This window comes from Jaculus jaculus, chromosome 8, assembly GCF_020740685.1.
Source record: "Jaculus jaculus isolate mJacJac1 chromosome 8, mJacJac1.mat.Y.cur, whole genome shotgun sequence".
In the NCBI taxonomy this organism is placed as follows: Eukaryota; Metazoa; Chordata; class Mammalia; order Rodentia; family Dipodidae; genus Jaculus; species Jaculus jaculus.
The window spans coordinates 105,733,448-105,748,888 of record NC_059109.1 but is presented as its reverse complement, the minus strand read 5'-3'; the positions used below and the strand labels follow the sequence as shown (position 1 = coordinate 105,748,888).

The 15,441-nt window shown below is 45.3% G+C and overlaps 1 protein-coding gene across 1 annotated transcript; it reads right to left on the bottom strand.

Annotated features, from left to right (window-relative positions):
* Positions 1-12,471: 12,471 nt before the first annotated feature.
* LOC123462879 (sperm motility kinase 2B-like) lies at positions 12,472-13,953 on the bottom strand. Its single transcript, XM_045157042.1, has one exon. It carries the CDS (start codon positions 13,951-13,953, stop codon positions 12,472-12,474), a length of 1,482 nt encoding a protein of 493 aa, XP_045012977.1.
* Positions 13,954-15,441: the final 1,488 nt, after the last annotated feature.

Below are 15,441 nucleotides of genomic sequence, written 5' to 3'. Positions count from 1 at the left end.
AGGCAAGCGCAAGGTCACACAAGCCCACTAAGTGATGCAAGCATCTCGAGTTTTATTGTAGTGGCTGAGGCACTGGCACAACAATTCTCTTTCTCTTTCAAGTAAAAAATAAATAAATAAATAATGAAACAAAAAAATAGTGTATATGTTATGGGTAATTCTTATGCAAATAGATGGCTTGATCCAGAAATTGACCTTTGTGACTTTAATGATGGCCTGTGTCCTAAAAAATGTATGGTTAGGTGATTTTTTCACTGGAGGAATATCAAAGAGCAAACTTCTACAGACCCACATGTGATAGCCTACTGTATTCTTAGGCCATATGGTCCAAGCTCCTATGGCCAAGATGACATGCACAACACAGCAGGAGGTCAAGCAAGACAACAGAGAAGATGCTGCAGTTATCAAGCACAGCAAACTTAAGATATGCGAGACTGCTGCTGGTTTAGTACATCACACAGTGCATTACACAGAACATCACACAGAAAATCACACAGTACATCACTTAGAGGATCACACAGTGCATCACACAGAGGATCACAGAGTGAATCACAAGAGCATCACACGGAGCATCACACAGGGCATCACACATGGCATCACACTGAGCATCACACAGGGCATCACGCAGGGCATCACACAGAGCATCACACAGGGCATCACACGAGCATAACACAGGGCATCACACTGGGTATCACACAGGGCATCACACAGGGCATCACACTGGGCATCACAGGGCATCACACAGGGCATCACACAAGGCATCACACTGAGCATCACACAGGGTATCACACTGAGCATCACACAGGGCATCACATAGAGCTTCACACAGGGCATCACACAGGGCATCACACAGGGCATCACACAGGGCATCACACAGAGCTTCACACAGGGCATCACACAGAGCAGCACAAAAGCTTCACACAGGGCATCACACAGGACATCACACAGACCTTCACACAGGGCATCACACAGGACATCACACAGGGCATCACACTGAGCATCACACAGGGAATCACACAAAGCATCACACCGAGCATCACACAGGGTATCACACTGAGCATCACACGGGGCATCACACAGGGCATCACACAGAGCATCACACACAGCTTCACACAGGGCATCACACAGAGCATCACCCAGGGCATCACACAGGGCATCACACAGGGCATCACACAGAGCTTCACACAGTGCATCACACAGAGCATCACACAGGGCATCATACAGAGCTTCACACAGTGCATCACACAGAGCATCACACAGGGCATCACACAGAGCATCACACAGGGCATCACACTGGGCATCACACAGGGCATCACACTGGGCATCACACTGGGCATCACACAGGGCATCACACAGGGCATCACACTGAGCATCACACAGAGCATCACACAGGGCATCACACAGAGCTTCACACAGGGCATCACACAGGACATCACACTGGGCATCACACAGGGCATCACACAGAGCTTCACACAGGGCATCACACAGGGCATCACATAGTGCATCACACTGGGCATCCCACAGGGCATCACACTGGGTATCACACACTACAGGACACAGTACAGCACCTTGATCAGCTTTCATTTTGTTTAGTTTTTATTTTATTATTTGTTCAAGGTAAGGTCTCACTCTAGTCCAGGCTGACCTGAAACTCACTACGTACTCTCAGTGTAACCTTGAACTCATGGCAAGCCTACTTCTTCTGCCTCCCAAGTGCTGGGATTAAAGGTGTGTGCCAGCATGTGAGCTATTTTTAATTTTTATTTTTATGCATTTATTTGTTCATATGTATATAGGTGCATCATATATGTGTGCATTCATGCCCCTGCACACGTGTGTGTAGGCCAGAGGACAACCTTGAGTGTTACTGCACCTCTTTTTTTTAAAATTGTTTTTGTTTATTTGAGACAGAGTTGGATGGAAAGAGAGAGAGTGAGAATGGGTGTGCCAGGGGTTCTAGTCACTGCAAACGAATTCCAGATGCATGCACCACAAGTGCATCTGGCTAACACTGGGCCTGGAGAGTCGAACCTGGGTTCTTAGGCTTTGCAGGCAATCGCCTTAATCACTAAGCCATCTCTTCAGCCTTTATTGCACCATTTTTGAGGCAGGGTCTCTCATTGGCCTGGATCTGCCCTATTAGAGCAGACTGGTGGGTCAGTGGCCCTCAGGTAGCCTACTGTGTTGGGGTCTCAGGTATGCGACCATACTCAGCGTTTTTTTTTTTTTTTTTTTTTTTTTTTTTTTTTTTTTTTTTTTTTGTAAAAGGCAAAAGATTTATTTGGTTTGAAGAGAAACCAGAGTATTTACTCAGCATTTTTAAGTTGGTTCTTTGGATCAAACCCCCATCTTTCCTTAGCTATCTCCCCAGCCCTAGTAACACTTTTTAGTTATAAGAGTACACTGTCAACTAATGATAGAAACACAAGACAGCAGCCATGTAAACCTGCCACAATTGTTCATTATCATTACCATTGCTGGGTTTGTTACAGAGCATCTCCACACACACTGTGTAATGATGCCTCACCCAGGGACACGGTGGAGGCCACTACGTCACAGATGGCAGGAGCACTTCAGCTCCTTTGTGGTGTGTGGGGTCGTTATAAAATGAACCTCTGTCGTAACTCAGACTCCCTGAAGTTAGCGCCTCTTCAGCACCATGACCTGCAATTCCTTCAGATAGCAGCAATGGACTCCCCATACCCACTGAGATTCTGTCCCCTAAGAGTCCAAAACTGTGGCTCTGGTGCAACTACCTTTATGGAAGCCCATGGCCTAGAAGTTGGGAACCCCTTTACTTTCCTCTCCTAGAATCCTATTTTTATTCCTGGATGCTCTATGGATGATCTTATCTGTGAGTGCACACTGTTTCATGCTGATGAGCCACCTCGACTTCCTGGCAGCCACCTGTAATCCTATTAATAAACCTGTCCCCTGGCCTCTGAGGACGCGCCCTTTATCTTGCTCATAAGGCTGCGGCAACAGCTTTCCCTAGCATCTCGCCACAACTCAGTTTTATTATGAAATTCTTTTCCTTTTTAGAGAAATAGACTTGATGCTCACAATTTCAATCACCAGGTGCTGGCTGGCCAAATGGCTCCTCCAGGGTTTTTATGGGATTCTAGCATTTCTACCATATTGTAGAATAAGTAAACCAAGCTGGCATTAGCATTGGGCTGCCCAAACCCTTCACCTGACAAGCATGTTGGAAGGCATTTGAGTTCTGTGTCAGTGAGTGGACAGAGGTAACGCGGCTTTATGGTGAGGACACCGAGGTCAGAGGATAGGAAGGGAACCCGAGTCAGTTACTGTGGTGGCTTATCTTGAGTAGTAACTTGGCAGGATTTAGAATCACCTAGAAACCAGGGTCTGAGCATGATTGTGGGGAACTACCTAGTTTATATTAACTGAGGAATGAAGATGCACCTTAACCATGGGGAGCAATATTCCATGGCTGGGGTCCCAGGCGGGCTGGATCAAACAGGAGAGCTGGCTGAGCATTAGCACTAACCTCTCTGCTTCCTTACTATGGACACAAGGTGACCATCTGCTTCATGCTCTTGCCGCCGTGTCCTCCCACCTGGATGGACTGAAACCGCAAACCAAAATAATCCTCTTGTCGTAGCAAGGAGAAAGTAACTAAGGCCACTAGTAAGGTTACTGAAGGTCACCAGTGAGTCACCTCTGTAAGATTGAAAAGTTCTAGGCATGAGAGGGCTTGGAAGGGTCAGGCATTGGGTCTCTGGGCCTTGGAGACGGGTGAACATCAGAACTAGGGTGCTGGGATCTAGGAGCCTGGCACGGTAAGTCAGGGTGTGGGCAGAGCAGCACTATCCAATGCTGAATGAAGACGTAAGATACAGCTCTGTGCGGCCGGCGCTGGGATTCTAACAACGGCCACAGCACCACATTCAGAGGTTCTGGGAAGATGCAGGCCACAGCTTGTTGCCAGCTGAGCTTGCTGTTTAGTGTGAGTTTTCAGCAAACATTACTAGTTCTTCTGAGGTGCCTTTCACACTTCTTCCCATCGCATTCTTCTGTCTCACTGGCTAAGACAAGTCACGAGGACAAACCTCATGTAGGTGGGACTGGGCAACATACTGTGTCCGTAGTAAGGAGGACAAAGGAACAATATCTCTCCCCTTCATCCTCCTACGTCTCTTCCTCCTCCAAATAGTTCACCTTCTGATTTCATGTCATATATTTTAAAATAACACAATACATATATGTATGTACATATTTAATCTAGATTCTTCAGGTAAGAGAAGTCTGGCTGATTTTGCTTACCATGATGATCATAGTCAGTTCCACATTGCTGGGATGAACATCCAACTAGATACAGATTATGGGAGGAAGGGATTTATTCCAGGCTTATAGTTCCAGGGAAAGTTATATCAATGGCAGAAGAGGCTGGCTCCCATTCATAAATCCAAGAAGAGAGAAACAACCAAACAGCCAGCAAATACCAAATGAGGAAGCCCGGATCCCACCAGAGCTCAAAACTGTTCTCTCTACTTACCTTTGGGCTGGACCCCAGGATCCACCCCCAAGTGAGACTTCCCCCATACAGGTAGCTAGAGAGAGACCTATGTTACAACTTTAACAAAATACCCTACTCTATGAGGGACATACATTCACCTTCAAACCACCACCATGATGATCTCCATTTCCATCTATTTTCCTGAAGATGAAATACCTGTAGATGACATGATTTCAGTCTTCTTTATTATTGAATAAAATTCCTGTGTGCACACTTCACATTTTTTTGATGTGTGTGATGTCTGAGTGAGTGTGATGTGTAAGTGCATGCATGTGTTAATGTGTGTGAGTGCAGATGTGTCTGCCATGGTGCATGTGTGGAGGGCAGAGGACAAGTACAGGTGTCAGCCCTCACCTTCCGTCGCATTTGAGGCAGGGTCTCTTGTTGTTTGTTCACTGCTGTGTTCAGAAGCCTGTGTGTTTTCTGAGCTTCTGGGCTATTCTCCCATCTCTATCCACCACAGACTGGGATTTCAGGTGTGTGGCCACACTCAGCTGTTTGTGTGAATGGTGGGAATTGAACTCAGGATGAATCAGGCCCTCTCAGGCCCTCATTCTTTTATATTTTTATTTGAGAGTCACAGACAGAGAAAGAGGGAGAGTGGGGGAGAGAGAGGGAGAAAGAGGGAAGGAGGGAGGAAAGGAGGGAGGGGAAGAGATCGGGCGCACCAGGGCCTCCAGCCACTGCAAACGAACTCCAGATGCGTGTGCCACCTTGTGCATCTGTCTTATGTCTTATGTGTAGGGGAATTGAGCCCTGAACTGGGGTCCTTAGGCGTCACAGGCAAACACTTAACCACTAAGCCATCTCTCCAGCCCCTCGAGCCCTCATTCATCTGCAGCAATCATTTGTACCTGTTGATCTATCTCCCTCATCCAACCTTGCGTGTTCTTTATCCATTCATCTGTTGATGGGCATCTCAGCTGGCTCCATTTCTTGGCTATTACGACTTGTGCAGCAATAAGCAGGTGTCTCTGTGACATGCTGATTCCTTCAGATTCATATGTAAGAATGACATACCTGGTTCATGATCATTTTGTTTTTAGGAATCTGAGGAACTGGTAATGAGAAATTTTTTAAAGAATTATTTATATTCTTGACATCTTAGGGGGAGGGAGAGGTTCCATGCTGCACTCTGGTTGTACACGGGCTCTTGAGCAGGAATTCCTAGTCTTGGTTGAACACTGTAGTCACTAGGAACATTCTGGAAGGACTGCTACATGGGCCCCATACCCAATGATACAGATTTAATTTGGCTGGAGTGGCCTGTACATAATAAATGTTAGCAATTTTTCTTTTTTTAAAAAAAAAAACTTTATTTATTTGAGAAAGAGAGAGGCAGAGAGAGGGGGAAAGAATGTGCACACCAGGGCCTCCAGCCACTGCATACGTGCCCCATTGAGCATCTGGGTACATGGGTCCTGGAGAATCAAAATGGGATCCTTTGGCTTTTCAGGCAAATGCCTCAACCACTAAGCCATCCCTCCAGCCCTGTTAGCAATTTTTCATACAACTCTAATGTGCAGTCTAGCTTGGAAAGCACCACTTTGGAGCAGGTCAAAATTATTTTAAAAACCTCAACTTTGAACTTATCAGCTATAGCTCTGGACACCTGATCAGCCTGTCAGGGTCTGAAGTCCTTGCTTATAAAGTGAGGCTAATAGCATGCACTTCCCCAGATTATGTAAAATGGAACAAAATAACCATCTAACAAGCCCTCAGTCAGCACCATTATGTTCCTCAAAATGGAGCTCTGTTTTATTTATGAGCAGGAGGTTCATTAATGAAAATTAGGGCAATATGGAAAATGGAGTGCAGGGCTGCTGTGAGTCCTCCTGAAACTTTTGGCATATTGACTTTCATTTTTGTCCTTTCCACAGTGCACATGTTCACTGTTTTTAACCAAGTATGAAATCACGGTGACACACAATGTGCATCTTGCTTTGCCTCATCAGTTTTTATGATAACGAGGTGAGGCCACAACTCCAAATCCACTAAAGTGTCAGAATTCTGCGTGTCTCACAAACCTGAGGGTATCTCCAAGATCTAGAGATGGAGATTTGTTGGTCTATCTTGTGATTTTCTTGGTATCAGCTCCATTCCTGAGGGGTCCTCTTTGCATGCTCCAGAGTCCTGCATGTGTCCAGGTGTCAGAGTTCTGGTCAGAGCCAACTTTTCATCTGTAAGATCTGGCTGCCTTTTTATGCCACTGGGTAGGCGGGATGTGACAAACCAACTGAGCTGACTCCTTTAAGAAGTACTAAGCTTTAATGTCAATCACTGGGGCTATGTAACACTCCAAACCTTAGCCCTCTCATCTTTAAAACAGGACAGAAAAGGAGTCGAGAGATGGCCTAGCATTTAAGGTGCTTGCCTGCAGAGCCTAAGGACCCATGTTCTACTCTCCAGATCCCACGTAAGTCAGATGCACAAGGTGACACAAGCACAAGGTCTTACATGCCCCACTAGGTGGTGCATGTGTCTGGAGTTCTGTTGCAGTGGCTGGAGGCTCTGGCATGCCCCTTCTCTCTCTCCCTCTGTCTCTGTCTCTCTATCTCTCATTAAAAACTAAAAATAAAAATAAAAAGAGGACAGAGAGAATGTAAGAGCTGGAGAATAGGAAGGAGTGCCTTGGTACTCTGTTGTTGATGGCATTGAACTCATGAACTCACAGCAGCTGCTATGATTACCATCATAAGAACTGCCAATGGCAGGACCAGTTGGCTTTCTCTTATGAATGGGAATGAGCTTATGAGACCCTACCTCTCCCTGAAAAGCTATTGACAGATAATGCTTGCATGGGAGGGTAGTCGCTTTCTTCTGTGGCATAGCCCACGGGCAAGTGGTGTGAAGAAGAAAGGGTTCAGCAGGAAGGGAAGAGGCGAAGGGGGTATGTATGGTCAAAATGCAAAATACACGTATTAGACATCAAAGAACAAATACACAAGGGTTCAAATGAAAGAGTGTGATCTACCTTGTAGAATTGTGTGACTGGAGCCATGGATTGGGTCAGGCCCTGCCAATGTTGGGCTCATCAGGAAGCTGATGAGTGCATGGGATTTGCAGCTAGCTGAGGGAGGTGCTCAGGGCATTGTGAGATTGTAGTGCTGAGTGGTTTGTGGTTTTGTTTGTTTACTACTTCATTTCATATAAACATATGTGTTCTTAATCATGTGCTGCTCAGCCATTGTTAGGTTTCAGTATCCTGTGTTTGAGTTAGCTTCTCCAGCTTCCATTCATTTTATTTATTCACTCTCTCTGTGTGGTGGTGGTCTGTGCAGATGCATGCCCTTCATGTGCATGTGTGTGGTGGCCAGAGGGGCATGCTGGATGTCCTTTTCTATCGCTTATCCCCCTAGTTCCTTGAGACAGACTCTCTCCAAACTGGGAACTAGCTATAGTTTGCACGAGCCCCAGTGATTCTCTGATTTCTGGCCCTACTTATGGGACTGGGGTTGCAGTCAGATATGATCATGCCCACCTGTTCATGTGAGTGTTGAGGGATCAAAGTCAGATGGCCTCAGGCCCTCATGGTTGTGTGACAGCTACTCTTAACCGCTGATCCACTTCTGGAGTCTTTATTTATTTACTTTTTGAGACAGACCTTGAAATTGCTATTTGCTGAGGATAACCATGAAGTCATGACTCTCTTGCCTCCACCTACCAAGTCCTGGGATTTCAGGTGTGTGCTGTCACACCTGATACTGGGTTGGGGAATGGATTCAGGCTTTTGTACATATCAGGCTAGTGCTCTACCAACTGAGCCACATGCTCTGTCCCTATTGTTTTAGTTGACAAACTAAGTGGCATGCATGTATAATAAACAGCATGATGCTTTGAAATATGCATATGTATTCTAAATGACCAAACATAGCTAAGTAACATGCATATTTCCTGTGGCGGTTTGATTCAGGTGTCTCCCATAAACTTAGGTGCTCTGAATGCTAGCTCCCCAGCTGATAAGGATTTGGGGATTAATGCCTCCTGGAGGCAGTGTATTATTAGGAGCAAGCTTGTGGTGTTATAGCCAGTTTCCCCTTGCCAGTCTTTGTCACACTGTCCTGTTGCCATTGTCTACCTGATGTTGGCCAGGAGGTGATGTCCACCCTCTGCTCATGCCATCGTTTTCCCCTGCTATCACAAAGCTTCCCCTAGAGTCTGTAAGCCAAAATAACCTTTTATTCCCCCCAAAAGCTGCGCTTGGTTGGATGATTGCTACCAGCAATGTGAACCTGACTGCAACACTCCCTCACCTAGTTACCTTTTAAAAATAAGAACACTAATCCAGCCTTTGAACATTTTTGAAAATAGCCTCCTTATCTATAGTCACCATGCTCTACAACTTTGAGACCTGCTGCCACCAGCACCATTGGGGTGGTTTACTACATCTTAAAGCCCTAACCATAAAATAGATCACCCATGGCATGACTATAGCTTTATGTCTTTAAAATGCAGTGTTGTTGGGTGTAGTGGCTCATGCCTACAATCCCAGCACTAAGGAGGCTGAGGCAAGAGAATCACTACACTGTTAAATATTTCTTAAATCTCATCATAACAGTAACATTTAAACAGTATTTCTTATGAAAGGACACTATAAATACTGTCTTCCTTACTCTGTGACCACCAGTGAGGCAGGGCATGCTGCTTATGCCATCTGAGAGATCAGGAGACTGAGTCAGCATAGTCGTATGGCTTTCATGAGCTTTGGCACGTGCAGGGGCAGTGCTGAGGCTGGACTCCAGGCAGATTTGAGTCTAAGACTCTGTAGTCTTAGACTGCCCATTCCCACACACACCCTTATAAGAAAGCGATCTCACCCAGAGCCCTTACATACTGTAGAAGCTACCTTCCTGTTGCTGGGACAATCAAAAGCAGTTTGTGTAGGGAAAGACTTTATATCATCTTACAGTCTTCAAGGGGAAGCTTCATACGGATGGGGAAAGCATGGCAGAGCAGAGGCTGGGCTCACATGCTGTCACATCAGCCGATAGCAAGTAGCCCAAAGGCTGAGCTTGGAGCTGGGCTGTATTACTCCAAAGGCCACCCCCAAATACAAACCCCCTCCAGCAAGACTCCGTCTCTCAAAGGCCCCACAACTTTCCCAAATTGCCAACAGCTAATGATGAAACATTCAAAACACATGAGACTGTGGAGAAATTTTTATTTAGACACTACACATGCCATCAGGGATCAATTGTTAATTAATACTACCTTTCTCTCTCTGTTTTTTTTTTTTTTTTAATAAAACAGGGATTCACAGGGTAGCTCAGGCTGGCCTTGAGGTGGCAGCAATTCTATTGCAATGCATTTTCTGTAGTAGTTTTTTGTTGCCATGAAACATACCTGAGTGAAAGAATGTAAAACAAGAAAGTTTCATTTTGGTTCAAGAGTTCAGGCTCTAACCATCAGGCTTTGTTGCCTCTGGGCCTTTGGTGCACCAGAACATCATGCAGGGAATGGGTAGAGCCAAGCTGTTCATCTCCTAAGACCCAGAATTCTCTGAGAAGAAGAGGGAAGAGGCCGGGGCAAAGCTATACCCTCTAAAGACCCATTCCCTTAAAGACCCTTTAAGTTCCACCTTCTAAATTTCTGTTACCTCCCCAAGCCCATCCATTAAAAGCCCATTCATGAGATCAGAGCCCTTATGATCAAATCAGTAACCCCAAAGCCCCACTTCTGAACAGTGCTGTGTTGGGGACAATCCTTAGACACACAAACCTTAGAGGTACATTTCAGATCCAAGCCATAACGCTGATGTAAGTCTCCCAGCAATGCTGTGCATTGCATTTGTAAGGAAGAAACTGAGGCACAGAGAGGCTAAGGATTCTGTATAAGAATGCATATACACAGGGACACTTGGGCCTGGCACCTTGGATTCTTTTCTCTGGCAGTGCCCTTCTTCCTGGGTCTCCACTGAACGGCTGTGCTGGGCGGAGGCTAACAGCTTGGCCACAACAGGGAGGGGACTCCTGTTCGCCTGCGCGTCTGAATGCTCATCTGCCCAGTTCCTCTTTCTTCCCACGTGTCCACACTCTGCTCTGACATTCTCCTCCAAGACAAGCCACTCTGCTGTTCTCTCGCACACCGAAGGACAAGACTGACAGAAAAATTTCAATATCCTCTCAGTGTGGACGCCATGCTGCCACATGACATGAGACAGACTCAGTTGCTTCGTGTACCTGACAGTGGCACTTCTGGAGAGACACGCTGGGCAAGACCAGCAGCACCTGATTACCTTCATCCCTTTCCTTTCAAGTAGACCTCCAAGCTGTCGCTTTGCATAGGAATTCGGCCCTGGCTTCTGTCTCAGGGTGGGATGCGGCTCTGCTGTTTGTTTTCCAAGTGGAGACTGTGAAGGAGTGACAGTATCCATCCTGAAGTGGCAGTGCTGTGCTGAGGAGATGATGGGATGGCTTGGTGGATAAAGTACTTGCTGTTCAGGAACAGATACGAGTACCTGAGTTCACATTCCCAGCACCCACATAAAGTTGGAGGTGGTACCGGTGTGTGTCTGGAATCCTAGGCTAATCCCCTGGAACCTCACAGGACAGCTAACTTGGCAAATGCAGGAGGCAACAATGAGAGACTGCACAAACAATAGTGGAAGGTACAAATCAATGTCTGAGGTTGTCCTCCGACCTCCATGTGAATACTGGGTTTGGGAAAAATGCCTGTGAGGCCACCACTGCCTCCTGGTGAGCATGGGGCCCTGAAGCCAGCAGTGGGGACTTCAGTCAGGGCTTTGCTGCTACCTAACCTTGTGGCCCTGGAGGACACCCTCAACAGTGCTGGAATCTCAGTGATCTTTGAAGGGTTGGAGCCTTTTCATAATATGATGGCCTGCCATGCAGTGCACAGGTAGGAGGCAGACCCTCAAAGAACAGAGTAAGTTCTTGGGAGCTTGACCTCATGGGCCACTTCCCCTCTTTGTCTGGACTTTCTGCATATCATGAGGTAGGTTGTTTTGCTCTGCCACATGCATGGTGCCATGAGGTTCTGTCTCATGAGAGCCCAGAAACAACAGAAACAAGTGACTAGAGATGGAAACCTCTGGGTCCATGAGCTAAAGTACTTCTTTCCTCCTTGTAGTTGTTTCTCTCGGTGTTTTGAACCTGCTGTGCAGAGCCTACTCAATGACAAAGGTTCCATCTTCTAGGATTAAGTTTTGAATAGAGAAAGCTGCTGGAGCCCAATGCCATACTTATTCTGATTTTTAGAACGCATTGTGCAGACAGCCCTCATGGATGTCCCCTGACCTTGGAGAGAAGCCAAACGACTCCATGCTGCCTTTGTCTAGGCTTTTTCAGTAGACCCACAAAAGGACACATTTTAGCTCAAATGTTCCCCTTGATCTTCAAAGGGACCCCACTCATAAGCCAGAGTCTGGGTGGAGGTAGAGGGAAGGTATCATGGGGGAAGTCAGGTGTGATCCAGGATGAGGGACTGAAATTCTAAATCAGGTGAGAGGCAGAGGAAGGGTCTGGGGTTCTTGACGCAACACAGAGGTCAGTGGAAGTGCACTTGACTAGCATGGACAACCCTTGGGATCAGTGCCAGCAACAGAAAAAGGAACCTTTGGGGAGGGGGTATACATGGCCCTATGCTTCCATGGTGCATGACCAGGGACATCAGGAGACGTGGCATTTCAAGGGGGGTCAAATCTACACCCACTGACAAGGCCAGCTTTGGCCCCTGTGAACACCCATGCCATCCTTCCTTTACTGCTTATAAAGTGTCATTATGACTTGTTTTAGCTGCCTGCTTTCACCTATATAGGTTAGAGAGATTGAAACACATTAACAAAATCACCACATACTGAATGGTTGACATCAATGCAAGTGTATTCTGTCCAGGCTCTGGGAGAAGCAGGAGGAGGACGCAGGAGCCGCAAGGAGAGGGGAGCTTGCGGAAGAGTGCCACATGACGACTGCTCAGGAGGGTCGGACCTTGCCTCTTCGGCCACACACACACGGAATACACATGCTCGTGTCTTCTGGGGTGACAGGGGTTTCACCGTCTTCAGGCATAACCACCGCTTGCTGGGGAGACACGCGCTTCTGGAAGAGGTGGAGGTCCCGGGCACGCCTGCGGTGGAACAGTCTCCTCAGGCAGCCTTGGATCCTGCTGCGCAAGGCCTTCAAGCAGCTGCACAGGCCCCGGTTCGAGGGTTCAGTGTCCCCTGCAGAGATGTTCGCCAGGCGACGACATTGGGGACTCCGCTTGGCACTGGGCCAGGATATGTGCAGGTTGGGTAGACTGGCAGTCCTGATCTCCTTAGGCTCTGCCTGCTGCTCATCCTCAGGCTGCTCCTGGGCCGCTAACCCCGAGGACAGTGTCCGAAACACAGGCGCGGGGTGTCTCATCTTGGGGGACACAGGGAAGGCGACACGGTCAGTGGGCGTGGGGAAAGGCGTTGTTCCCGGGAAGACAGGCTTGTCTGCAGCCGTGTCCCCCATCCTGCACTGTGCTTGGTATTTTAGCAAAAGATACATAGCCATCGTTCTGTCGTATTTACGTTTCCGGATAGCTTCGACGATGTCATGTGCGTCAAAATTCATGAATTCCATGGCAGATATGATGTCCGTGTCCAGTTGTCTGGGGAGGGGTTGAGGATTGTCTGAACCCCCTTGGCCCTGCTCGAGCCAAGGGTGGTTGATCACTTCCGTTGTGGTTGGCCTCTGTTGTGGATCTACAGTTAGTAAAAGCCTAATGAGGTCCTTTAATTCTTCTGAGAGGCCTTGAGGTAACTTGTACTGCCCTTTGATGATCTCCTCTTTGAGTTCCATAAGTGTATTACCGTTAAAAGGCATGGTCCTGGTTACCATAAAGAAAAGAAGGACCCCCAAAGACCACATGTCCTTTTTAGGGCCGTCGTATGGTTGTCTCAGGATAGCTTCTGGAGGCATGTACTTGTAAGCCCCACAGTACCTGGTGAGCATTTGTCCTGGCAAAAACCTGGTGGCCAGGCCGAAGTCTATGACTGTGACTTTGCCTCTTTCATCCACCATGATGTTATCTGGTTTGATGTCTTGATGTACGATTCTGTGGCTGTGGCAATAAGAGATGGCGTCTAAGATTTGTCTGAAAATCCATCGGGCCTCGTCCTCCTGCAAGCAGCCGTTCCAGTAGATGTCCTCCATCAGGTCTCTGTGGCACAGTTCCATTACCAGGTAGATGTTGTCTTTCGTGTCAACTATCTGAAAGAGCAACGGGGTGTTCGGGTGGTCGAGCATCTTCATTACTTCCACCTCCTGTGAAAGTGCGTGAACCCTCTGCCGCTTCTCCAGGGTCTTGATGGCCACCACGACTCCTGTGAAGCGGTGGCGAGCCTTTTGGACCTTCGAGTAGGTCCCCATGCCCAGGAGGCCGAGGTCCTCGTACTGAGACCACAGGGTCTCCTTAGCCCGAGACATCGTAGCAATACCAAATAAAATGTTAAAGTAAAAGATAAAGGAAATATGTAGCTAACAAAACAAAGCAAAATAAACAATCAAAATAAAAATCCAAACTAGAAACCAATCAGTAATGAAACAAATCCCACACCAAAGACTACCCAAAGAAAACGAACCAGAAATTAAATTTAAAAGGGCCAAAAAAATAAAGCTTAAAGGCAAAAAGCCAAAAACAAAAGAAAGAAAATAAAGATAAAAGTAACAAAGGAAATGAAAGATGTGGTTAACAAAAGAAAGTAAAATAAAAAGTCAAAATAAAAGTCAAAACTGAAAACCAAGTTGCAATAAAACAGAAATCCCACACCAAAGTCTACCCAAAGAAAACGAACCAGAAAGTAAATTTAAAAGGGCCAAAAAAATAAAGTTTAAAGGCAAAAAGCCAAAAACAAAAGAACGAAAATAAAGATAAAAGTAAAAAGGAAATGAGAGATGTAGTTAACAAAAGAAAGTAAAATAAACAGTTAAAATAAAAATCCAAATTAGAAACCAATCAGTAATAAAACAGAAATCCCACACCAAAAACTACCCAAAGAAAACGAACCAGAAAGTAAATTTAAAAGGGCCAAAAAAATAAAGTTTAAAGGCAAAAAGCCAAAAACAAAAGAACGAAAATAAAGATAAAAGTAAAAAGGAAATGAGAGATGTAGTTAACAAAAGAAAGTAAAATAAGCAGTCAAAATAAAAATCCAAACTAGAAACCAATCAGTAATAAAACAGAAATCCCACACCAAAGACTACCCAAAGAAAATGAACCACAAATTAAATTCAAAGGGCCAAAAAAATAAAGTTTAAAGGCAAAAAGCCAAAAACAAAAGAATGAAAATAAAGATAAAAGTAAAAAAGGAAATGAAAGATGTAGTTAACAAAAGAAAGTAAAATAAAAAGTCAAAATAAAAGTCAAAACTGAAAACCAAGTTGGAATAAAAAAGAAATCCCACACCAAAATCTACCCAAAGAAAATGAACCAGAAAGTAAATTTGAAAGAGCCAAAAAAATAAAGCTAAAAGGCAAGAGCCAAAAGCAAAAGAACAAAAAATAAAGATAAAAGTAAAAAGGAAATGAGAGATGTAGTTAACAAAAGAAAGTAAAATAAAAAATCAAAATAAAAATCAAAACTGAAAACCAAGCTGGAATAAAAAAGAAATCCCACACCAAAGTCTACCCAAAGAAAACAAACCAGAAAGCAAATTCAAGAGTCAAAAAAATAAAATTAAAAGGCAAAAAGCCAAAAGTAAAAATAAAAATAAAGATAAAAGTAAAAAGGAAATAAGAGATGTAGTTAACAAAATAAAGTAAAATAAAAAATCAAAATAAAAGTCAAAACTGAAAACCAAGCTAGAATAAAACAAAAATCCCACCACAAAGTCTATAGAAAGAAAACGAACCAGAAAGTAAATCCAAAGAGCCAAAAAAATAAAGTTAAAAGGCAAAAGCAAAAACCAAAAAAAA